General features: G+C 38.2%; 8 protein-coding genes across 17 annotated transcripts; 7 read left to right on the top strand and 1 right to left on the bottom strand.

Moving 5' to 3' along the window:
• The first annotated feature begins 307 nt into the window (after positions 1 to 307).
• AT1G78830 (Curculin-like (mannose-binding) lectin family protein) lies at positions 308 to 2,263 on the top strand. Its single transcript, NM_106531.3, has one exon. The coding sequence runs from the start codon at positions 573 to 575 to the stop codon at positions 1,938 to 1,940; it is 1,368 nt and encodes a 455-aa protein (NP_565191.1). The 5' UTR covers positions 308 to 572; the 3' UTR covers positions 1,941 to 2,263.
• An 886-nt stretch (positions 2,264 to 3,149) lies between these two features.
• Positions 3,150 to 4,985, top strand: AT1G78820 (D-mannose binding lectin protein with Apple-like carbohydrate-binding domain-containing protein). Its single transcript, NM_106530.3, has one exon. The coding sequence runs from the start codon at positions 3,313 to 3,315 to the stop codon at positions 4,678 to 4,680; it is 1,368 nt and encodes a 455-aa protein (NP_178003.1). The 5' UTR covers positions 3,150 to 3,312; the 3' UTR covers positions 4,681 to 4,985.
• Positions 4,986 to 6,289: 1,304 nt separating this feature from the next.
• LSH7 (LIGHT-DEPENDENT SHORT HYPOCOTYLS-like protein (DUF640)) lies at positions 6,290 to 7,338 on the top strand. Its single transcript, NM_106529.2, has one exon — positions 6,336 to 7,338. The coding sequence runs from the start codon at positions 6,440 to 6,442 to the stop codon at positions 7,025 to 7,027; it is 588 nt and encodes a 195-aa protein (NP_565190.1). The 5' UTR covers positions 6,336 to 6,439; the 3' UTR covers positions 7,028 to 7,338.
• Positions 7,339 to 8,502: 1,164 nt separating this feature from the next.
• AT1G78810 (uncharacterized protein) lies at positions 8,503 to 10,847 on the top strand. Of its 3 annotated transcripts, none has more exons than NM_106528.4 (4): positions 8,503 to 9,401; positions 9,704 to 10,246; positions 10,325 to 10,388; positions 10,536 to 10,847. In NM_106528.4, the coding sequence occupies exons 1-4, from the start codon at positions 8,571 to 8,573 to the stop codon at positions 10,541 to 10,543; spliced, it is 1,446 nt and encodes a 481-aa protein (NP_178002.2). In that variant the 5' UTR covers positions 8,503 to 8,570; the 3' UTR covers positions 10,544 to 10,847. The 3 variants fall into 3 exon arrangements, with proteins under 3 accessions (NP_178002.2, NP_974173.1, NP_001320949.1); NM_202444.2 differs by having other exon boundaries at positions 8,528 to 9,401; positions 10,325 to 10,445; positions 10,536 to 10,780; NM_001334848.1 differs by having other exon boundaries at positions 8,528 to 9,401; positions 10,325 to 10,780.
• Positions 10,848 to 11,056: 209 nt separating this feature from the next.
• AT1G78800 (UDP-Glycosyltransferase superfamily protein) lies at positions 11,057 to 13,494 on the top strand. The gene is made up of 8 exons (NM_106527.4): positions 11,057 to 11,200; positions 11,449 to 11,565; positions 11,741 to 11,934; positions 12,015 to 12,120; positions 12,200 to 12,347; positions 12,462 to 12,583; positions 12,676 to 12,842; positions 12,926 to 13,494. The coding sequence occupies exons 1-8, from the start codon at positions 11,140 to 11,142 to the stop codon at positions 13,220 to 13,222; spliced, it is 1,212 nt and encodes a 403-aa protein (NP_178001.2). The 5' UTR covers positions 11,057 to 11,139; the 3' UTR covers positions 13,223 to 13,494.
• A 508-nt stretch (positions 13,495 to 14,002) lies between these two features.
• AT1G78790 (centromere protein X) lies at positions 14,003 to 15,876 on the top strand. Of its 4 annotated transcripts, none has more exons than NM_106526.4 (8): positions 14,003 to 14,123; positions 14,269 to 14,322; positions 14,421 to 14,469; positions 14,553 to 14,593; positions 14,781 to 14,820; positions 14,903 to 14,956; positions 15,048 to 15,152; positions 15,321 to 15,876. In NM_106526.4, exons 2-7 carry the CDS (start codon positions 14,296 to 14,298, stop codon positions 15,149 to 15,151), a joined length of 315 nt encoding a protein of 104 aa, NP_178000.2. In that variant the 5' UTR covers positions 14,003 to 14,123; positions 14,269 to 14,295; the 3' UTR covers position 15,152; positions 15,321 to 15,876. The 4 variants fall into 4 exon arrangements, with proteins under 4 accessions (NP_178000.2, NP_001323103.1, NP_001323102.1 ...); NM_001334846.1 differs by having other exon boundaries at positions 15,269 to 15,844; NM_001334847.1 differs by having other exon boundaries at positions 15,048 to 15,796.
• AT1G78780 (pathogenesis-related family protein) lies at positions 15,744 to 17,741 on the top strand (the record flags this gene model as incomplete). Of its 5 annotated transcripts, NM_001334844.1 has the most annotated exons (5): positions 15,744 to 15,765; positions 15,908 to 16,092; positions 16,871 to 17,003; positions 17,084 to 17,382; positions 17,479 to 17,634. In NM_001334844.1, the coding sequence occupies exons 2-5, from the start codon at positions 15,922 to 15,924 to the stop codon at positions 17,632 to 17,634; spliced, it is 759 nt and encodes a 252-aa protein (NP_001319407.1). In that variant the 5' UTR covers positions 15,744 to 15,765; positions 15,908 to 15,921. The 5 variants fall into 5 exon arrangements, with proteins under 5 accessions (NP_001319407.1, NP_001321447.1, NP_565189.1 ...); NM_001334845.1 differs by lacking the exon at positions 15,744 to 15,765 and having other exon boundaries at positions 15,910 to 16,092; NM_106525.3 differs by lacking the exons at positions 15,744 to 15,765; positions 15,908 to 16,092 and adding an exon at positions 16,634 to 16,778 and having other exon boundaries at positions 17,479 to 17,741.
• On the bottom strand, positions 17,634 to 22,162 carry APC6 (anaphase promoting complex 6). Its single transcript, NM_106524.2, has 16 exons — positions 21,415 to 22,162; positions 21,156 to 21,290; positions 20,918 to 20,991; positions 20,621 to 20,660; positions 20,396 to 20,441; positions 20,202 to 20,281; positions 19,869 to 20,044; positions 19,636 to 19,761; positions 19,274 to 19,348; positions 19,049 to 19,174; positions 18,821 to 18,890; positions 18,642 to 18,724; positions 18,395 to 18,508; positions 18,205 to 18,304; positions 18,065 to 18,100; positions 17,634 to 17,912 (listed from the first exon to the last, which is right to left on the bottom strand). The coding sequence occupies exons 1-16, from the start codon at positions 21,658 to 21,660 to the stop codon at positions 17,808 to 17,810; spliced, it is 1,632 nt and encodes a 543-aa protein (NP_565188.1). The 5' UTR covers positions 21,661 to 22,162; the 3' UTR covers positions 17,634 to 17,807.
• Positions 22,163 to 22,283: the final 121 nt, after the last annotated feature.

The following is a 22,283-nucleotide window of genomic DNA, read 5'->3' as shown; positions in this document are numbered from 1 at the left end:
AAGATACATGGATCTCTGCTACCCATAGATACGTGTACTTAAACTTTTAAATGAAAAAGCCAAATCTTGGCCCCTCGCAGTGGCATCTAAGAAAAATCCACAACTACATTTTTTCTTCAAAACTTAACTAAACTCACAGCTTCAAGTCTATTTTACCAAGACGGTGCTGTGATATTTTACCAATCCTCATTATCCTCTCATAGGCAGAAAATCCGGTTTCAAGTCTTCTAGAAAATGATAGTATTAAGATAAATGCATAAAAGGATTAATCATTTTCTTTCGACAAGAAAATAAATTATATGATATTCAGAAAGCAAAATAGTTATGACGAATATTCGATAATCTGCACTAGACAAACCTTATCCAAATCATAAGTCGCCATCGGCTCCATTGTACAGCACCAATTTGCTTGATCTCTTCTTCTTTAATTAGTCAAGTCGCAATTAGCAACTTTGACTTTTCAAACGAATACGGCCAATATTACAAAGCTAAACAACTTATATATACCACAACACAAGATACATCTTCTACATAATCATCTCACTCCTTTACTCACACAAGAAAACAAAATCATGTCTCGATTTGCTATCTTAGTAACCTTGGCACTTGCCATTGCCACTGTTTCGGTGGTTATAGCTCAAGTCCCTCCGGAGAAACAATTCAGAGTCGTCAACGAAGGAGAATTCGGTGAATACATCACTGAGTACGACGCAAGTTACAGATTCATCGAATCATCAAACCAGAGCTTCTTCACATCACCATTCCAGCTCTTGTTTTACAACACTACCCCTAGCGCCTACATCTTAGCTCTCCGAGTCGGACTCAGGCGTGACGAGTCTACCATGCGTTGGATATGGGACGCGAATCGCAACAACCCCGTCGGAGAAAACGCTACACTCTCACTCGGCCGTAACGGCAACCTCGTCCTCGCTGAAGCTGACGGACGAGTCAAATGGCAGACTAACACAGCTAACAAAGGCGTCACCGGATTCCAAATCTTACCCAACGGAAACATCGTCCTACACGACAAAAACGGCAAATTCGTATGGCAGAGTTTCGATCACCCCACCGATACACTCCTCACCGGCCAATCGTTAAAAGTTAACGGAGTCAACAAACTCGTTAGCCGTACATCTGATTCGAACGGCTCAGATGGTCCGTACAGCATGGTGCTGGACAAAAAAGGTTTAACCATGTACGTTAACAAAACCGGTACGCCGTTAGTTTACGGCGGATGGCCGGATCACGATTTCCGCGGCACCGTCACTTTCGCCGTTACAAGAGAATTCGATAATTTAACGGAGCCGTCAGCTTACGAGCTTCTCTTAGAACCCGCACCACAACCCGCTACGAACCCGGGTAATAACCGCCGGTTACTCCAAGTCAGACCAATCGGAAGCGGAGGAGGAACTTTAAATCTGAACAAAATCAATTACAACGGAACGATTTCGTATCTAAGACTCGGATCTGACGGGAGTCTCAAGGCTTACTCGTATTTCCCAGCAGCTACGTATCTCAAATGGGAAGAGAGTTTCTCATTCTTCTCCACTTACTTCGTCCGTCAATGTGGCTTGCCGTCGTTTTGCGGCGATTACGGTTACTGCGATCGTGGGATGTGCAACGCGTGTCCTACACCAAAAGGATTACTCGGATGGAGTGATAAATGCGCACCACCTAAAACGACGCAGTTTTGCAGCGGAGTCAAGGGTAAAACTGTCAATTATTATAAGATAGTCGGTGTTGAGCATTTTACTGGGCCTTATGTTAATGATGGACAAGGCCCAACTTCTGTGAACGATTGCAAGGCCAAGTGCGATCGTGATTGCAAGTGTTTGGGTTACTTCTACAAAGAGAAAGACAAGAAATGTTTGCTTGCTCCTCTGCTTGGTACACTTATCAAAGATGCCAACACTTCTTCTGTTGCTTACATCAAATATTAGTGTTTTTTTGGGAAAGTTATTTACCGAATTCTTTTTGAATTCTTAGAGATTTAATGAATAATCGGTGTGCTTGTAATGATCCACCGTTGAATATATTGTATTACCTTAAAAAAAAGCCATCAGATGTATTTACTATATATATATAGTACCTTTGAGAATCAAAATACCATGTGAAGCATTATCATTATTTTGTTGCCTCTGACAAGAGTTTTGTAGTCCACTGGTCCTCCACTTGGAATACCGCTCACTTGGTTCTTAATTCAATTGACTACTGAGGTTTGTAGATGGTCGTTGGGACTCATACTGTCAAAAGAACAGCAAAAATTTTGTCACTTCTCCAACTCATTGGGCCTTTAGGCTTTGTCATAGCCCAATAATTCTATCTTAATCGGACAAACCGTGTGGTCCACTTCCCTTCGTACATATTTTTTACAAGTTTTGTGGTCTTACTTTTTACTTTTTAGCATTACATGGGATAAAAAGTGAAAGCTTGCCCAGCAGCTATGCATCCATCAACCATCAAAATCTGACTCACAGTACTGTTTTGGATGTCTGAACTTACATAAAAGATTCGATCATCACAAGATGATTATTGTGAGTTTTAATTTTTTTACTGTTAAAGCTGGCGGAGATGTTTTTATATCTGTTAGCATTATCTCGGAAATTTGTATATATATATACGACAGTCTAGTGGCGGGTCAGATAAAGGTGGAATGTGTAGTCTAGACTTTAGAATATATAAAATTACTTTATGAAGTATATTTACATACAAGACGGTAAAATCGAGAAATTTATATAGCTAGTTTGGGAAGTGTGGGTACTTAGTTATCCAAATATTCACTAATTTGAGTAGAGATCAAAATGGTGATCGGGTAGATTGCAATCTTGAAAGGATTTTTAGATATATTTTTACAGTTTAAAGTATTTAAACGAGTACATTCTATATTTAAAAACAAGTGTTTAAAGTATGAATCCGATTGGAGAATCTAAATTTTCTTTTGTCAAAAACGATGGTCAACTTTGTCTGAACAATTTTCATGAGATTAGTTATACAAAATTTGTGTAATAAAAACGGATTAACAACAATATATATAATTAGTGTTTTACTCACAACTTTTGTATATACGATAATTTTCGAAAATTCTCAGTAGACATATCTTATCCAAATCATAAATGAGCCATTGGTTGATCTGTATAACGAAGACACGATTTGCAGCTTAGGACCATTCAAAAAAAAAAAAAAAAAAAACTTAGGACTTTCAAACGAATACAGCCCAACGACCCAAAGTTAAGATCTTATATATACACCTAAAGGATATAGAAAATCATCTCACTCTACTACTCAATCTCAGTAAACATAAAGAACACAACCATGCTTAGGTTTGATTACTTACTAATCACGGCACTTGCCATTTCAACTGTTTCGGTTGTCATGGCCCAAGTCCCTCCCGAGAAACAATTCAGAGTGCTCAACGAACCCGGCTACGCCCCATACATCACCGAGTACGACGCGAGTTACCGATTCCTCAACTCACCGAATCAGAATTTCTTCACAATTCCTTTCCAGCTCATGTTTTACAATACAACTCCTAGCGCCTACGTGTTAGCTCTCCGAGTCGGAACGAGGCGTGACATGAGTTTCACGCGTTGGATCTGGGACGCCAATCGCAACAACCCCGTCGGAGACAACTCCACACTCTCATTCGGCCGAAACGGAAACCTTGTGCTCGCTGAGTTAAACGGCCAAGTCAAGTGGCAGACTAACACAGCCAACAAAGGCGTCACCGGATTCCAAATCTTGCCCAATGGAAACATGGTGCTACACGACAAACATGGAAAATTCGTTTGGCAGAGTTTCGATCATCCCACCGATACACTCCTCGTCGGCCAATCCCTAAAAGTTAACGGAGTTAACAAACTCGTTAGCCGTACATCTGATATGAACGGCTCCGATGGTCCGTACAGCATGGTGTTGGACAACAAAGGCTTAACCATGTACGTTAACAAAACCGGTACGCCGTTAGTTTACGGGGGATGGACGGATCACGACTTCCGCGGTACCGTCACGTTCGCCGTTACAAGAGAGTTCGATAATTTAACGGAGCCGTCAGCTTACGAGCTTCTCTTAGAACCCGCACCACAACCCGCTACGAACCCGGGTAATAACCGCCGGTTACTCCAAGTTAGACCAATCGGAAGCGGAGGAGGAACTTTAAACTTAAACAAAATCAACTACAATGGAACGATATCGTATCTGAGACTTGGATCCGACGGTAGCCTCAAGGCCTTCTCGTATTTCCCTGCCGCGACGTATCTCGAATGGGAAGAGACTTTCGCTTTCTTCTCCAATTACTTCGTCCGTCAATGCGGTTTGCCGACGTTTTGCGGCGATTACGGTTACTGCGATCGAGGAATGTGCGTCGGGTGCCCTACACCGAAAGGTCTGTTAGCTTGGAGTGATAAATGCGCTCCACCTAAAACGACGCAGTTTTGCAGCGGAGGCAAGGGTAAAGCTGTCAATTATTACAAGATAGTCGGTGTTGAGCATTTTACTGGGCCGTATGTTAATGATGGACAAGGCCCAACTTCTGTGAACGATTGCAAGGCTAAGTGCGATCGTGATTGCAAGTGTTTGGGTTACTTCTACAAGGAGAAGGACAAGAAATGTTTGCTTGCTCCTCTTCTTGGTACACTTATCAAAGATGCCAACACTTCTTCCGTTGCTTACATCAAATATTAGCGAGATTTATAAACCGAAACCAACGTGAATTCTCATAGATTTAATGAATAATTGGTGTTGTTATAATGCTTCACCGTTTTTGTTTTCGTAGACTCGCGTATTATGCTCAGTCCTAGTCAAGTATGATATTATCAAAATAAAAATGGATGATATTGATGTTCTTCAGATTATCAAAATTGAAATTAATAGTCGATCATTATAATGCGTCCTTTATACAATATTCAATTAATGCTTTTGTTTTGTATAAATAACAATGAGACAACTCGATATTGTTGCACATTTCATAATTTTCTGTTGGTTAATGATTATGCCGTGGGACCATTTTTTCTATGCATACGACTGATTACTGAGATTTTTCTTTTCTTGGTTGAATGAGTATCTGCAGGAAAATTAAAAACTCAAATTTATAAAAAATTAGGAAGAATCATATCCTAGGAGAGTAGGTAGGTAATTGTTGTTTTAAATATAAACAAAGGGAATACTTCTTTTAACCACAAAAGTTATGCTATCATTTTAGAAAGAAAAAACTATTCAACCAACCCTTGAATAATGGATATTCACCTAGTTTATTAGAAATTTTCTAGTAACGATTGGTCAGTGCCTCAGTGGCAGCCAAAAAGGAATATCCTTAATCTTATTTAATTTTGACAACAAATATTTAATACACTCCAATAACATTAGAATTCTGTAGATGACAAAACTTTAAATAAGTAAATGCAAGCGTCCATCGCGGATCTTTGGGATTGGGACCTCCATAGATTTATTTGTCTGGTTCTATTTGAGAGAATCATATTTACAAAATTTAAGGTCCATTGGGCTTTATTTATGGGCCTATTAATTATCGATTTATCCACATTCTTCTTTTGTTTGGTTTTCATCGTTTCCAATTTCCATGCACAAAGAAAACGCTCTTATACGTAAATATATTGGTATTTCTACTAGATCATACTTTATACTTTATGTGTTATTTCTCCATTCCAGTATTATTGTTTTTCTTTTGTTACGCATCATAATAGGGCGGCAATATTCGTTGACAATGATTGCTAAGCTGAATGGAAACATAATTACAATTTTAATAGCAACAAATATATTTAAATAAAGTAAATAGTAAACAATACTTAAATGCTAATCGTACAAATTAAAGGAAGGGAAAATAATTTGATAGGTCTACTGATTGAAAAAGAAAGAACTAAAGCACTCTTGCTGGCCCCATCCCCTGTCTCCCTCATCTATCACTTAACTTGATAATCCAAAAAATATCATATACTTAATTTGCATTTACTTAATTAGTTTAATTTTATATACATCTACGTTTTAAGTTTGTTTGGTTCGAAATAATTCTGAACAGCAATCACTTTACTTTCAACTAAAAACGAACTTGGTTTTAAAAAATGATTTATATATTCGAGGTTGATTAATTATAGAACACTAGATTTTGCTGAAAATGAAAATAAAGTAATAGAACACTAGCTTTCAGTTTTTTTGTAGCCCTTATAGATTTGATGCTACGTGTGTGTATATATATTATTCCCATCAAATAATTTACGCGAGAATATAATAAGATTTAATTTTCTAATTAGTGTATAAAATTTTCTAAAGTTTTCCCCCACCATCATTGACATAGTTTCTCTATATTCCCCTCTTCTTCTCCTTTCAAGACCAAAAGAAAAAAAAAAACTTTTTCTTTTCTGATGAATCGTATCTATTAGCTATGAGCCTGAGGTGATGATCATGTCAACATAACCATCAACGTTCTACCATGGCTAGTCATAGCAACAAAGGCAAAGGCATAGCAGAAGGATCGTCTCAACCGCAATCGCAACCGCAACCACAACCACACCAACCGCAATCACCTCCTAACCCGCCAGCGTTAAGCCGGTACGAGTCACAGAAACGACGAGACTGGAACACGTTTTGTCAATACCTGCGTAACCAACAGCCACCGGTTCACATCTCGCAGTGTGGATCAAACCACATCCTCGATTTCCTCCAATATCTCGACCAGTTTGGGAAGACAAAGGTTCATATCCATGGATGCGTTTTCTTCGGACAGGTTGAGCCAGCGGGACAGTGTAACTGTCCTTTAAAACAAGCGTGGGGGAGTTTAGATGCTTTGATCGGACGGCTAAGAGCGGCTTTCGAGGAGAACGGAGGATTGCCGGAGAGAAACCCTTTTGCCGGCGGCGGAATTAGGGTTTTTCTGAGGGAAGTGAGAGATTCACAGGCGAAGGCAAGAGGAGTTCCGTACAAGAAAAGAAAAAAGAGGAAGAAGAGGAATCCTATGAAGAGTCATGATGGTGAAGATGGTACTACGGGAACTAGTAGTAGCTCCAACTTGGCTTCTTAGCGGAAGCAAACAAAAAATCTATAATAAAACAAAGTGGAATTAGTTAATGGTAAGCATTTAATACTCTCCATAATCTCTATTAATTTTCAGTACTTTAATCCTATTTTGTGATCTATTTACAATTTTACATATAGAGTGAAAAGAAACAATTCTACATTCGTTTCTTGATAGTCAGCTCTTAATGCATAGTTGAATTTTATACGTATCATACCCAAACTATAAGATTAATCTTGATCTTAGATCATATACATATATCATCATGGTGTGTACCCTAAGTTTCATAATCATTTTTCTTAACTATTTATGTGGATATTATTACTGTACTAGATAATATTTTATACAGCTTAAATTAATATGTTCATTAATTTTACCTCGCTGTAAACCCTAGCTAGAGAGTATACAATATACATATACACACAAATGGTATAAAACCCTAGTTTTGGCTCAGATGTAAGTGTGTGTATACAATCATGCATCGTGATATATGCATCTATACATGAATGCATAGGCGTATACATTTAATTCATTAATGTGAATATGAAGGGAATTACATCGATCAGATGTTTTAGGGGTTTAGTTTCTGCGGTGGGGCTTCCTGTTTAATTAAGCTCCGGGGATATTGTGCTCCTTAATTAAGTGTTTACGAATGCTACAATTTTTTTTGAAATGGTTATAAATTTTTATTAATCTATACATGTATAAATGTATAAAAAAGATCAATGCTAGCTAAAAAGTTTCACTGACTAACTTTTGTTTCATATTTTAACTGCATTATTCCAATTATTGTTTGCATAATAGTCTACTAGTTTGCAAACTAGGCCTATTGCTTAACACAGCGTTGTAAGTTGTAACGTTATAAATCGTGTAAAAAAAAAATTGCATGTGCACTAGACTATGATATATCACGATGCATGATTTACGCTTTTGTTCCACAAATGTTGATTAGTGCGACTATATTAATCTTACACATAAGTGTCATAAGACACATACACAGACTATGGACAGACCAAACTAAGGGTAGAAATTAAAAAAGTTTAACTCGAAGGAGAGACGACACATCGAAGAAGTGTGGACGTATTGCCGGAGAAGAGGCAAACGATTGAAGAAGTGGGGCTAAAGAGTTTAGAAAATTTGAGAACATGTAATGTAGTAAATTTTACAATATTGTGGCTTACCTCTTATAATGTTTTTTTTCCCCATAAAGTTTCGATTGATCTTCCATGTCAATTCGTATCTAAAATGTTCTTCAGAGAATTAGAGGGGGGAGGGGGGGGGGATTATGCACAGTAAAAGTTCAGGGATCAGCTTGTTAAAAACAGAGATTTTGGGGTAAAAGTTTTAAAACGTTAGAAGTTTTGGGTCTAACTTGTAAGAAATCAGAGGATTAGGTGAAAAACATAATAAAGTGAAAGTTTAGGCGTTAAAATGCAGTAAATGGTAAATTGTTAAGAGAAAAGAGATCTAAAATAATATAAAAAGTGAACTCTAATGACAAAAACGGAAAGCTTGAAGTTCTTCTTCCTCATCGGAAAACAAACAAAGAATGATGAATATTTACGACGATGAATCTCTGAAGCAAGAAGTAATCTACCTTCACTCCCTCTGGCATCAAGGTCCTCCTACCCGAAAACCAATCCCTAGCCCTAATTTCAACCTGATTCACGACCCGATTCAACGACCCAGACCGAATTACATCCCGCCGTCTGATTTGCAACTTCTCTCTCGCTATGGAGCTGTTACTCCACAGATCATATCCAGAAACCCTAATAATCCTCAAAATCTCTACAATAACAACAAACGTCCTAGGCCTGATTCGGGTCGAGAATGGCCCGTCAATGACGTGCCTCAGCCTCCTTCTACGGGATCTGGATGGCCGGAATACAGGCCGTGTAAAAAGACTCGACCTATTTCGGCCGAGGAGAAAGAGAAATTGGCGGCGAATATGCTTCAGAGAGATATCCATCGCACCTGTCGCGAGTTCTTCGGTCGAAAATCCGGTGAAGAAGATAGCTCAGTCGCCGGAGGAGATGAATCGGAAATCGATGAAGGAGACGAAGATCAGTCTTTGGAGAAAGAAGAATCTTCTTCTTCCAAGGAGTTTCAGTTTCTATCGAGAGTTTTTGAAGAGAATGTGAAGTTGAAGGAATACTATGAGAAGAACACTGGGAATGGAGAGTTTTGGTGTTTGGTTTGTGGTGGCATTGGAGAGAAAAGTTGTAGGAAGTTCAAGAGCTGCTTAGCTTTAATTCAGCATTCACTTACTATTCACAAGACGGATTTGAAAATTCAGCATAGAGCTCTCGCTCAAGTTGTCTGCAATGTTCTTGGCTGGGACGTTAACAATCCAGTTGTTTCTAGCCAAAAAGATTCTCAGGTTAGTTTCGATGCCTTGAAAGAAGTTAGCTTTCAACTATTGTAGTCTATGGTTTCGAAAAAGATGATTGATTTGCTTGTGGGAATTCAATTAAGGGCCGGGTTATAGTTTGATAGTTCAGGTTACTATCTGGTTATAATGATCAAAGACAAGCTTATCAGTTTATTTATGTTGTTCTGAGGGAAGGTTTTGATCTGATTAAAGATGAATTTGCTGGATCATTGTGATTCTTGGGAGGTTTCTTGAATAATTCTGGTCATTCAGAAATACTTAACTTTTTTTTTTGTTATTGCTCTTGATAGACGGTTGTGGAAGGTGCATCTGAGCCGCCTTCAGACTCGAAGATTCCTCAGGAGAAACAACAGGTCATGTCGGTTGAAGAACACGCAAAGGCTGCGGTGTTACAAATGCAACAGAATGCATCAGAAGCTTTGAAAGACATTTTTGTCAAGGATGGTACTGGTGCAGCTGATGGAACTGAGGAGAACGGTGATGAGAATCTGTCTGAGGAGTTGGAGTTAATATCTAAAGTCTTCTCCGAGAATGTTGAGCTCAAGAGTTACTATGAGAAAAACTATGAAGGTGGAGCTTTTATCTGTCTGGTGTGTTGTGCTGCGACTGATAAGAAGATGTTAAAAAGATTCAAACACTGTTATGGAGTTGTTCAACATTGTACTAAAGTACCAAAAATGAAAATACGAGCTCACAAGGTTTTCGCTCAGTTTGTCTGTGAACTACTTGGCTGGGATTTTGAGCTTCTACCACGTAGAGTAATGAAAGGCGTTGCTTCTCTTGCTATATCTAATGCTAACGAGAACAATGAGAACACATCATCCATGGTCGAGGTGAGAAAGCATACCAAGAGAACAAGCACTCTCTTATATCTTGTTATTTCACAAATTAAATTGTGTGAATCATTTCAGGAACATATGTGCGAAGATAAAGCTGGTAACCCACAGGACAACAATGAGGCTGAGGCATGCGTTGGTTAGTGTACATGTCTACATGATTACATCTAATTTCAGTTTTTGATATAGAACCTTGGTTAGTGCTTTCAGACATTTTAAGCTGCTTGATGATTTTTTTTAAAGTTTGATGCAATTAACCAGTATATATGTTTTGTCTACGCCGCAGAGGCTTAATCATATTGTTTCTCTTCTACGTATTCAATTGAAGAGTCAAAGACTCAAGAGGCACAAAGTTATGTATATGGAAGGCACTAAATCTTCAGGTACTATTATTTAGTTTTCGGCATGTTATCAAACTTCTCACGACTTGGTAATGGAGTCATCAATGACAATATGTATTAGTGTACTCAACTTTTGATTCTGAATTTTGATTAGTTAAAAATATTCTGTTCTTTTCTCACTGAGAATTTTGGAGTATTCAAATCAAAGTTTCCATACTTTGGAGATAGAATGTTGCAAGACACAGACTAAATCATATATTTACATAAACATTTGTTCCCTTATAAATATACAGAATTCAACATTTCTTTTCAGAGAAAAATAATGAACGTCAGAATAAATATTCAGTGATATTAATTTCGTGATATTAAATAATTTAATCACCTGTTGGGCTATCTGGGCCGAACAATTGTGGGCCTTGAGAAACTCTATTAACTTTTCCGTTTTTAATCCAATCTGTCCAAGACGGGCGGGTCAAATATCTTTTGACACCTCTAAAAATTGTTCACGGGGAAAGCAAACAGAAGAACGTAAACCAGTCAAGTCTGTAAATGGCGAAAAAAGAAGGTTCAAAGATGAACATCGCCATTATACATCCAGATCTTGGAATAGGTACGATCTTCATCAATTGTTCGATTTTGATTTCCCCCTGATTAGCCTTCTTCCTCTCGTATAATTGGTCTTTCTTCTGCGATCTATCTTGGTTCCGAGGAGTTATTACCAACTTCAAAGAGTAAACGCAATTGAGAGATCAATAACTAGTTTAACAGACTTTGATTTGATACACGGATGAATAAGTCATTATCTTCTCGTTTGGATCTCACAAATTTACACTAGTGCGTTGTTTCTGGTATATGCAGGCGGAGCAGAGAGATTGATTGTTGATGCGGCCGTTGAGCTTGCCTCGCACGGTCATAAAGTTCATATCTTCACCTCTCACCACGACAAATCCAGATGCTTCGAGGAAACTCTTTCCGGTGAGTGACGATTTTACTTGATTTCAGAAAGATGTTTGCTTTGAAAGAGCTATCTACTGAGAGTTCAGATTCTTGACACTCAATTTATCATTTGGTTTTAGAATATTCTTCAAATTTGTAAGCTTTATAAGATCACGGTTTGTGATGTATGATTCATGTCTTAACAACTATCCAGGTATCTTTCAAGTTACGGTGTATGGATCTTTCCTGCCACGGCATATTTTCTACCGACTACACGCAGTGTGTGCATATTTGCGGTGCTTGTTTGTTGCTCTCTGTGTTCTTTTGGGTTGGTCTTCATTCGATGTTGTACTAGCAGACCAAGTTTCAGTCGTAGTCCCATTGCTGAAACTCAAAAGGTCATCTAAGGTATTCAAATTTTGCTGTTAGTCATCATATCTTCTGCTCACTATATACAACAACTTAATTTTGACCATATGTGGATATAGGTTGTTTTCTACTGCCATTTCCCGGATCTCTTGCTAGCTAAGCATACAACAACACTTAGACGGATGTATCGGAAACCCATTGATTTCATTGAAGAACAAACAACAGGTTTGGTTTTCATTCATTTCCTCTTACTTACATCCATCTGACATCAAATTATTCTTATTTATCACTTGTGGGATTGTAGGGATGGCTGATATGATCCTTGTTAACAGTAACTTCACGGCATCAACATTTGCCAATACATTTAAAAGGCTAAATGCACAAGGGAGTCGCCCAGCTGTACTTTACCCCGCAGTCAATATTGATCAGTTCATTGAACCCCACACTTATAAGTATTGTATATCCCTGAACTCCAAATTTCCAGGATAGAAAAGCAAGCTTCCATATTGCAAATTACTTCTCTGTCGGTTTCTATAAGTTCTTCTCTTCTTCTTTGTCTCAAGCAGGTTGAATTTCCTCTCCATAAACCGCTTTGAGAGGAAAAAGAACATCGATCTAGCTGTTTCAGCTTTTGCTATCCTATGCAAACATAAGCAAAATCTGAGTGATGTTACCCTTACCGTTGCAGGCAAGTGTATTATTATTCATATTTCTTCAATAATCATTACTAGATGAAGATTTTACTGTTTGTGTGTATCCTAACAAAACTCTGTTATTCAGGTGGATATGACGAGCGATTGAAGGAGAATGTTGAGTACTTGGAGGAGCTCAGAAGTTTAGCCGAGAAAGAAGGAGTTTCTGATCGAGTTAACTTTATCACATCTTGTTCAACCGCTGAAAGAAATGAACTTCTCTCAAGCTGCTTGTGCGTTCTCTACACCCCCACGGTAAAAGTCACCATCCTTTTTTTTTTTTGTCTTTCTCCAAGTTTTCAATCTCATCTCATTTCATTGTCCATATCAATTGCTAGGATGAACATTTTGGTATTGTTCCATTAGAAGCAATGGCTGCATACAAACCCGTGATAGCCTGCAACAGTGGTGGCCCCGTGGAGACGGTAAAGAATGGAGTAACAGGCTATCTTTGTGAACCAACTCCAGAAGATTTCAGTTCGGCGATGGCTAGATTCATCGAGAATCCTGAGTTGGCGAATAGAATGGGAGCTGAAGCCAGGAACCATGTCGTTGAATCATTCTCTGTGAAGACGTTTGGACAGAAGTTGAATCAGTATCTCGTTGATGTCGTATCAAGTCCTAAAGAAGATTGAGATTCCTCTGTTTAGTAATCATAGATCGTTCGTGAAACAGCATACTTTAGGCTTAGTTCTGAAACTACAGGAGCTTTATTCTCGGATCACTCATCTTGACCGTGAAGATTGGTTAAATCTAGGTGAACAGTTTTTTGTTTGAGGATAAATTTGACGAAATAAAATCGAATCAGTGGTCGGATATGGGCCAAGTCAATGAAATTTCGGTCTATAAGATTTGAGCTTTGGGCTTGTACATTGATACAATTACATGAGATGGTGCTATATGGGCCAGGCCTGATTGTTCTAAAATATAGGTTACTATTTACTAAACGGTTACAATGGCAAAAATAAGAGTGTGTATAAGGTCCGGCCCACTTGTCGCGTGTATTTTAAATATGCAAATAATTGAAGACTACCCCCATGCGCATGAAGAGCGCGTTTCATCAATTCGGGTTGGTTATAGACCACGAAAATCGCAGGATTTTAAATTATTTGGGAAAATGAGCTAACTAAGGCGCGTCTGAGAGATCAAACCAAACAACATGACAATTGAAGACTACCCCCACGCGCATGAACAGCGCGTATAGCGCGTTTCATCAATTCGGGTAGGTTATAGACCACGAAAATCGCAGGATTTTAAATCATTTGAGGAAATGAGCTAAATGAAGCGCGTCTGAGAGATCAAACCAAACAACATGACAATTGACAACGTGGCATTCTATGGGCTGAGTCTTAATGGGTTGGGCTTATTATTTCACCAAATTTTACTTTTATACGTTGTCGTTTAATTCTTGTCTCTTTTTCCTTCTTCAATCTTCGTCTTCCAAATTACACAGTTCTCTTCCCTCCAATCCTTCATCGGAGCTCGTTGTCGCCGCCTCACTGTATATCGTTGCCGTCGTTGTATCAACATCTCAAGGTATATATAGCTTGTGATCTTTCAATTGTAGAATAGTTTTTGTGATTTTGTATGTAATGGCTGTGATTTTCCATGATTCTAGTTTTCCTTTTTCAAAATAGTTTCTGAGTTTTTAGCGGTCTCCGTTTTTTTTTTTTTTCACCAGGAAGCTTCGTTAGATGCGGAAAACGTCATGGACGCGAACAATACCTTCGATTCTGTAATCTCTTCTCACGTCTTCCTTTTCTACTTCGCCGTTTTATCGTCTCAATTCCACGATTCTAACATTCTTCTTACCTTCGATTTTCATGGAATTAGGATCTGATTCACGCCATTTTTAAGCACATTTGGGCCCGAAGATTTCGCGGTACACATCCATGTTTTCTCAGAGTAACTTATTCGCTTTATGTTGATCTTATCTGCGAGCTTTTTTATTCGATTGCGATGCAGAAAGGGAGAGGAGCGATGCCATTGATGCTACGGAAGCTGAGGTATTCTATTGAAAGTAAAACCGCAAGAATAAATTGGAATTATCATTTGGTATCGTAACTCCTTCACTAGATACTGGTGTATGACTGTAACAGCTATGATCTTCTGATTTCAAAGATTCAAAATGTTCAAAAAAGGGAGGAAGATTACTATTTCTGATGCTAAATTATGCATTTGCAATATGTGCAGGTTGCTCTGGGAACAACCAAGAAGAACAGACTTGCTTCTGGTTCGTTTATACACTGTTGCTTAGTTTGTCATGTTAATTGGTAGATGAGACATGAATATTTATGGTTTATTGGTTCTTGTAGCAAACGCAAATGCTTTAAAACTCAGCTGTGAACTTCTCAAGAGTTTTGTCTCAGGTCAAGTTTTGCATTTTAGAAACTACTTAGTTTTCTCTTTAAGTCATGTTGTATCTATAAGCTATCTTAAGGATTTTATCGGCATTGGCAGAGGCTGTGCAGCGCGCTGCTATAATCGCTGAAGCTGAGGGAATGGAAAAGATTGAAGCTACTCATTTAGAGAGGATTCTTCCCCAGCTTCTTCTGGACTTTTAAGGTATGATTGAAAATAGCACATGCTTGTCCCTGCATCTTTCTTTTTATCCTTATGAACTAATGAAAGTGAAATCTCTTTTCTTTTGCTTCTCTGTCTAAAAATACATAAACGCTTAGATCATGGTATGTGTTCTTGTAGTGATATGTTATTTGATCTTTTCTTTTGTAGACATATGTGAAGATTATAACAGGGATTATTCCACACAAGTTATTCTGAAGATCATACTACTGGTTTGTTTATTATAGGCTAGGCTAATGTGGTAATATATGGTTCATACTTCATATAGAACGAAATAGATATATTTGACTTTATTCTGGATATATGCTCTGTGTGCTTCAGTAACACACCAAAATACTCTGAAATGTAAGAATAAATCTTAGCCATCATCGATCTTCTGCTCTTAGAGATTTTCCCTTCCTTGATCGTAGAACGTTGACCTAAAGCAGAAAAGCGAGATGTAGGAATCTTCTTACGGTATGAAACAGCAATTTCTTTAGCCTGAAGATCTGCAGAAACAGCAAGCAGAATATAAGAGCTAGTCTAAACTGAGGAAAAGATAATATTTCCTCAGTTTAAACTAGATTCTCCCGCCAGGAAAAAACTTCTTCAAACCGTGAGTGATGATGACTCTTCGAATGATGACTCTTCTAATCTTTACGACAAAATCGTGACATCTGTCTTTTGTAAAAAACGTTACAATGGTGGTTACTATATATGTAGTAGAGGTTCTGTCTTCTTATCTTTATAATCTCTAGGCAAACTCACAAAAATGTCTTTTTCTGCGGATGCTCTGGAGGGTGGACTTTCGTCTCTTAAATTGGCCGCCGACAAGTACCGATCAATCTTGAACGATGAAAAAACGGGAAACATACGGTGGAGATACGGTGGTCCTCCGATTTTCGACACCGTGAACAAGCTTTTCGAAGAAGAAAGAACCCATGTAACTAAAACCAACTCCTTTCTCTTGCCTATCTTTATTTTCTTTCAACACTATGCTTAGATTACTAACACAAATCACCACGCTGTTAGACTAGATGTACGAAAACATCATAAAATTTAAGTAGAGACCTATATAGTAATTAAATGGTTCACTAGTTGCTGTAATAATTTCCAAAAAGTTCAAAAATCTTTGATTACCATATGATATCCGATGTGACATATAGCAAACATATACTTCAAAAAGTTGCACAAGATTTTCTTGTAAAATTCCTTGGTTTACATTTTCTATTTCCTAGTCTTAGAAATTATCATTATGTAATTGGATAGAAAAGAAGCCAATTTGGACAGCCAAAGAAGTAATTGTTGGTTATTGGTTGCAACTTTTTAGAAAATATGATTGAGACAATTAACAACTTCAAAATGTCAACTTTACGCGGATAAGAAAACGGGATTCACCACTAATCCATTTTAAACTAATTTCTAAATATCAATCAACATGTATTGTGAGATTATAAAAGATACAAGCAATCATAACTCATTCTCCATTAAAAAGCTAATATGGCTACTAGGGAAGAGAGAGATAAGTATAGATCAGTCCTTGAAGATGCAGGACAGGTTCAATGGAGGTATGATAACCCTCCAGACTTCAATAGTGTGAACCAGCTCTTTGAAGAAGGCCAGACTAAGGTCCTTCGGTTAATATATGTTTCACTTAAGGTATGTGCTATGTTTATATTTTGTGAATCTGATTCGTTGATAGTATTTGATTTTGAGCGCAGGTGTGGCCAGAAGGTTCGTTAGAAGAGACAGTGCAAAACGCGATCAAGTCATGGGAGATGGAGTTCTCACATAAGATCCGTTTACAGGACTTCAAGACTATAAACCCTGAGAAGTTTAAGCTCTTTGTCAATGGTAGTTACAGCTAGCACTTGATCACTATGATCTTAAACTGGATAATTACCAAACAAAGATTTAAGTCTCTTATTTATTAGGGAGAGAAGGTTTATCAGCTGAAGAGACGCTTAGGCTTGGGAGTTACAATGCTTTGCTCAAGAACTCTTTGCCTGAAGAGTTTCAGTACTATAAGCCCGAGGAAGAGAGCTTTGAGTCATCACATGACGCCTTTAGATCTGCTTTACCACGCGGGTTTGCGTGGGAAATACTCTCTGTGTACTCGGGGCCTCCTGTTATAGCCTTCAAATTTAGACACTGGGGATACTTTGAAGGAACTTTCAAAGGTCATGCTCCTACTGGGGAAATGGTTCAATTCCTGGGTCTAGGAGTTCTAAAGGTATGTCTGAAACATGAATGGGTCCCTTCTTATAATCTTTTAATGGCTAAAACTCTAGCATCAGGATTTACTTACTTCTAGAGGTTCTCTATACAGGTTGACGAATCACTTAGAGCAGAGGAGATTGAGATTTACTATGATCCAGGAGAGCTGTTCGGGGGACTACTCAAGGGACCTCCTATATCAGAGACCAAAACCACAGACAGTGGAGACAACACTGCAGAGAAACAAAGCTGCCCATTCACACACTAAGATAATAAGAAAAGTAGAAGTGTATTTGACCCTTTAAAGAATATATTGTAACAGTCTCTTGGTTATTGATGCATGGAATAAATTATAAGTTATGTTAGGCGTCACAATGATGATAGTACAGATAAATTACAACAAGAACTAGAATAAGGCGGTTAATTTTAACTGACCAATTCCTAGCAGAGCTCAACCTTTGAATCAACCCCGTTCTGACATTCATCCATGAGAGCCACGTTCAACATTTCCGTACAAAATTGATCATCAGGTTTCAACCACAAGGCCTGAAAATAGAGAAGAGAAACAGAATAAAAGACTCAGAGGAAATGAAAAATGTATAGCTCACCATCTGATAGAGAAGAGAAGTGTTTATATGTTAATTATTAAGGAAATAATTATAGTTCTCTTAGTTATAGTAGTGTGTATAATATGATACCTTGTGATAATATGAGATGGCAGCTGAGAAATTCCCCTGGAATAGAATGAGATTGAAATGGAAAAATTACGGGTTTTGTGATAATCAAAGTTAGTATTGTTTCGAATAAATGACTGGTGTTTAAAAGTACATTCAAATACCTGCAAATGGTAAGTGTAAGCCAAGCCGGAATAAGTGCTTAAGCTTTTAGTTGATAGTGTAAGTGCTCTTTCATAATAGGAGATAGCTTCACGGTCCTTTCTGTTGACAAGAATTTTGACCAGTCAATTCACAACACGAGATTATCTACATAAGAGGAAGATCATGGTAGTTCTGTGTGCGCCAATATACCTTAGCTTTCTATATGCATGAGCAAGATTGACCACAGTTGGTTCCCAGGATTCAGTTAATGCAGATGGTATATGGGCCAATGTCTTCTCAAACCACCGCACAGCTTTACCATACCTGAAATGTAGTTAATGTTGTTGACTCAGTTTACTAGATAGTTATCTTCTCCCCATTCTATAATGTAGCTTTGTCATTACTAGCATTTGGAAATTTCGGAGATAAGCAGACTGTAAAGAGAAGAGGAACGCACTCTTTCATATGATATGCAACAACTCCGAGTTCATTATAAACAAGTGGATCCGAAGGGCATATCGCCTTTGCTTGCATGAAAAACTAGACAAAATAGAAGGGATTAAAGTAAATACAATGTTAGCAAAACACTAAGTCATATAAGTTGAAGACACCACACAGCAATTTCTAATTTGTTACCTGGTCCGCAAGCTTGTAGCTGTGAGTTCGCATATACTCCATTCCAATGTACAGAGTTGGCAAATGACACCTGGAACAAAATAATATCAAGATTCAACCTGTAAAAAACAATTTGTAACGTAATAAGAAGACTTCTACAATGCTTCAGGGCTAAGGATGATTCATTTTAGTCACAAGTTACAGATTTACAGTCACTAGTTTTGAAGAAAACAAGAGTAACTTGATTACCCTGGAAATAGTCTAGCGGCAGTGCGATAGGCAGACATGGCTTGGTCACCCTCCTCTTGGGCGGCAAAGGAATTACCATAACCTATCCGAGCTGGTGAGAATGAGCCATCAATACCCGTAGCTTTGCTGCAAGACCATATTAAAAGAAATGAAGCTCCAGGTCAGACACATATGCACCTACCTACTAGATTTGATCAAGACAGCATAATGCCACAGCATAGTTACCTAAAGTACCGCCGAGCTTCAGCATACTTTTTGATACAATAGTAGTAACAACCCACCGCAAACCAAGACAACGCCCTACAAGACCATGTATGAGTATTTATACCACAGAGCATCAAGTAATCATGAAATTTGTCTCAAACACAAAACTTTGAAACATTTTCACATGATCAACGAGATCAAGTACAAAAAACATATTCAGCCAAAGAAACAAGCTCTCAACGTTGATTCATGGTCTTGAAAAGCTGAACCATAAAACAGGTTAACTATCCTAGCTAGGATTGGGATAAAACATAAGAATTATATCCCAATTGACATGCTCACCCACATGCCATATAGCTTGAGAAAATAAATTTAATACTCACTTCGAAGGGTAGTCTTTAACCAAATTGCACGCCATTAGATAGAGCTCATTTGAATTACCAAGTTCCATGGCAGCGGCCAAATGTACCAGCGTACACTTCAGATGAAAAGGATCTTTCTCAAGGAGTCTGTCAAATAAGACCAAAAGAGACCACACTGCTAGAATCATTCAAGTTTCATATTGCTCAGAATTTAGAATCAGCAGTAATATACACAGCATTCTCAAGTTTCTTACGCCGCGGTTAGTTCAAAACACTTCTGATATTCACAGCATTGATGGTAGTACTCAGCTTTACAGGCCAACAGATCAGTGTTATTAGCCAATGTGATCATAGATGAGCCAGAGACACTACCACTAGTCTCATTCTCAAGCTTCTTAAACTTGAGTTCTACTGTGCTCTCTTTGTCATACTGGACACGAAGAACTAGTAAGTACCAAGAAGAAAAGAAAAGATGCTTACAAAAGGAAATCGACAGAACAGAGAATCAGCAAGCAAATTCGAAATATAAGTGCCACATAACTATTGACACATTGGATCAGACACTTTACTCAATAGATAATGTTTACCTTCTTAATCAAGCATGAATAGAAAGAAGAGAGCCATCCGTCTTCTGGACTAAATTGTAGTGAAGAAAGCAGACTCGATTCTGAATTTTATATAATTGAAGTCTCAGTAACCTTCTAGTCATGTAAACGACTGGACCATGAAACAAATAAGACGAAAAATAAAAAGCAACAAGAATGCATAAACTATAACTCACCTTCTTCAGATGTAAGCATATGGCTCTCAATAAGGCATTCCAAAGCCTGAAAGGATAGATTATAGAAATCACGTCCATGTCAGTTTTCTGATATCTACAGAGGTACATCAGGTTTTCACTACTATACAATAAATTAAAAGAATTTTATCTTCCCACATTAGCTCTGCAACTTCCCATAGTAAGTAAAAAATAACATGCACAAATTGACTAGGGCGCTAGAAGTACCTCATAGCACAGAGGATCAGCCTTGATAGCAGCTTTGTACCTGCAAACAAACCGAAATGATGAGTTAAATAGCTATGAAGTTCAAGATTCCCACACAACACTCAATCCTAATAGATGGATCAGCCAACATACACACAAGTTCACAATATTTCCTACTAGCACTTGAGTAAATCTTATACACATGCTAAGTTCATGTAACACCACTAAATCAATAAGATCACTCTCTCACAATCATCAAAATGCAGATGAACAAATGATCCCTGAACAAGAAAGATAGGTGAAAGAAGGCTCACTAACCATTGTCGAGCCTGAGACCGGTTTTGTAAGGCTCCGTATGCTTTTCCTCTTAGAAAGCATATCGCCGATGATATCTGCAAAAGTAAATCACCATATATCAGTTCAGCTACTATCCTAACCAAGTAGTAGTCAACCAGTTAATGTAATTCCAACAGTTTCGCTAACAAACCTTCCAGAATCGAGAAGATAATACTACCTAGATCTCTATTATACATTTAAAAGTCGTGAAAAAACTTACATTAATCTCTCGGTCCTCTCCATCTTTATCAAAATCTATCACGTTCCCGTCTTTAGCATCATACACAATTCCATCATCATCAACCTTCGCATCACCAAGCATCAATAGACACTGATCCCATTCCTTCAATTCCTCCTGAGAACACATAGAAATTAATTACCGATAAACCCTAAAACCCTCAAATCAAGAGAAACAATCTGAGATTCCTAAACCAGTCCCAATCAAAACAAGTGAAATAGATAGTGGAATTCGGAATTACGAGGCACTTTGCGGCGAGGTAACGGAATCGAAGATCTCGGAGGACAATCTTAGAAGCGTTAAGAAGGTGAAAAGCGCGACGGTAATGGCGGCCGAGGAAAAGAGCTTGAGCTTGCATATATATGTCAGATGGGTCATTGGTAAGAGCTGCTACTTTGTCGGCGAAGAAGATGGCCGACGAGTACAAATGCTTACTGACGCAGTCTCGAACCACGCCTCGGATCTTCTCAATTTCTTCTTCCCTCATAATTTCCTCGCCTATCGAATTATTCCAGACGAAATCTAAGCAAAGATCGTAACAAAAAAAGTTGGGGAAGATTATCGGGAAATTTTTGTTCTTCCGATTTCTCTAGTCAAAAGTGTTTGAGCGAGAGAGGCGGGACAAGGGAAGAGCCTCGGCGGGAGTGTAATTATTTTATCCCACCTTCTATACATATGGGCTTAGGCCCATTATGTATAGCCTTTTACGCAGTAACAATTGCCGCAGCCTAAATTAAGTTGTGGGCTTTCAGCCCATTGACATAGTACAAAAAAGTTAAGGGACGCGCCTATAATTAAAATATGGGACCCACAGAGGCACGAGTTAATTGTTCTATTATGCGCTTCTTTGACTAATGACACAAGTCGGTTATTCTATTGTGCGCCACTCTGGTTATTAGCCACTAGTGGAGTGGAACAGTTAGAAAAAACAAGCGTTACGAAAACCCTTGGGCCGGTGAATTCCACGAGGATTCGTCTCTCTATATATCATACTTCTTCAGGAGCCTTCATATTTGATTTCTTCATGCTGCTTCGCGACATCGCAGGTACAGATTTATTTCCTTAGGTTCCTTGTGTAATTCAATAGATATTTTGTATGATTCTAGCGAA

This window comes from Arabidopsis thaliana, assembly GCF_000001735.4.
Source record: "Arabidopsis thaliana chromosome 1 sequence".
NCBI lineage: Eukaryota > Viridiplantae > Streptophyta > Magnoliopsida > Brassicales > Brassicaceae > Arabidopsis > Arabidopsis thaliana.
Note: the sequence above shows the minus strand (reverse complement) of the source record. Positions and strands in the feature narration are given on the sequence as shown.

Excerpts from the sequence above, each read along its gene's own strand:
- AT1G78830 (NM_106531.3), top strand. The coding sequence starts at position 573 with ATGTCTCGATTTGCTATCTTAGTAACCTTGGCACTTGCCATTGCCACT.
- AT1G78820 (NM_106530.3), top strand. The coding sequence starts at position 3,313 with ATGCTTAGGTTTGATTACTTACTAATCACGGCACTTGCCATTTCAACT.
- LSH7 (NM_106529.2), top strand. The coding sequence starts at position 6,440 with ATGGCTAGTCATAGCAACAAAGGCAAAGGCATAGCAGAAGGATCGTCT.
- AT1G78810 (NM_106528.4), top strand. The coding sequence starts at position 8,571 with ATGATGAATATTTACGACGATGAATCTCTGAAGCAAGAAGTAATCTAC. Across the intron at positions 9,402-9,703 it reads CTAGCCAAAAAGATTCTCAG|ACGGTTGTGGAAGGTGCATC; the intron begins GTTAGTTTCGAT and ends TGCTCTTGATAG. Across the intron at positions 10,247-10,324 it reads ACACATCATCCATGGTCGAG|GAACATATGTGCGAAGATAA; the intron begins GTGAGAAAGCAT and ends GAATCATTTCAG.
- AT1G78800 (NM_106527.4), top strand. The coding sequence starts at position 11,140 with ATGGCGAAAAAAGAAGGTTCAAAGATGAACATCGCCATTATACATCCA. Across the intron at positions 11,935-12,014 it reads AACTCAAAAGGTCATCTAAG|GTTGTTTTCTACTGCCATTT; the intron begins GTATTCAAATTT and ends ATGTGGATATAG. Across the intron at positions 12,584-12,675 it reads TGTTACCCTTACCGTTGCAG|GTGGATATGACGAGCGATTG; the intron begins GCAAGTGTATTA and ends TCTGTTATTCAG.
- AT1G78790 (NM_106526.4), top strand. The coding sequence starts at position 14,296 with ATGGACGCGAACAATACCTTCGATTCT. Across the intron at positions 14,470-14,552 it reads TTGGGCCCGAAGATTTCGCG|AAAGGGAGAGGAGCGATGCC; the intron begins GTACACATCCAT and ends ATTGCGATGCAG. Across the intron at positions 14,957-15,047 it reads TCTCAAGAGTTTTGTCTCAG|AGGCTGTGCAGCGCGCTGCT; the intron begins GTCAAGTTTTGC and ends CGGCATTGGCAG.
- APC6 (NM_106524.2), bottom strand. The coding sequence starts at position 21,660 with ATGAGGGAAGAAGAAATTGAGAAGATCCGAGGCGTGGTTCGAGACTGC. Across the intron at positions 18,725-18,820 it reads GCTACAAGCTTGCGGACCAG|TTTTTCATGCAAGCAAAGGC; the intron begins GTAACAAATTAG and ends TATTTTGTCTAG. Across the intron at positions 18,305-18,394 it reads CATGCATATAGAAAGCTAAG|AAAGGACCGTGAAGCTATCT; the intron begins GTATATTGGCGC and ends TCTTGTCAACAG.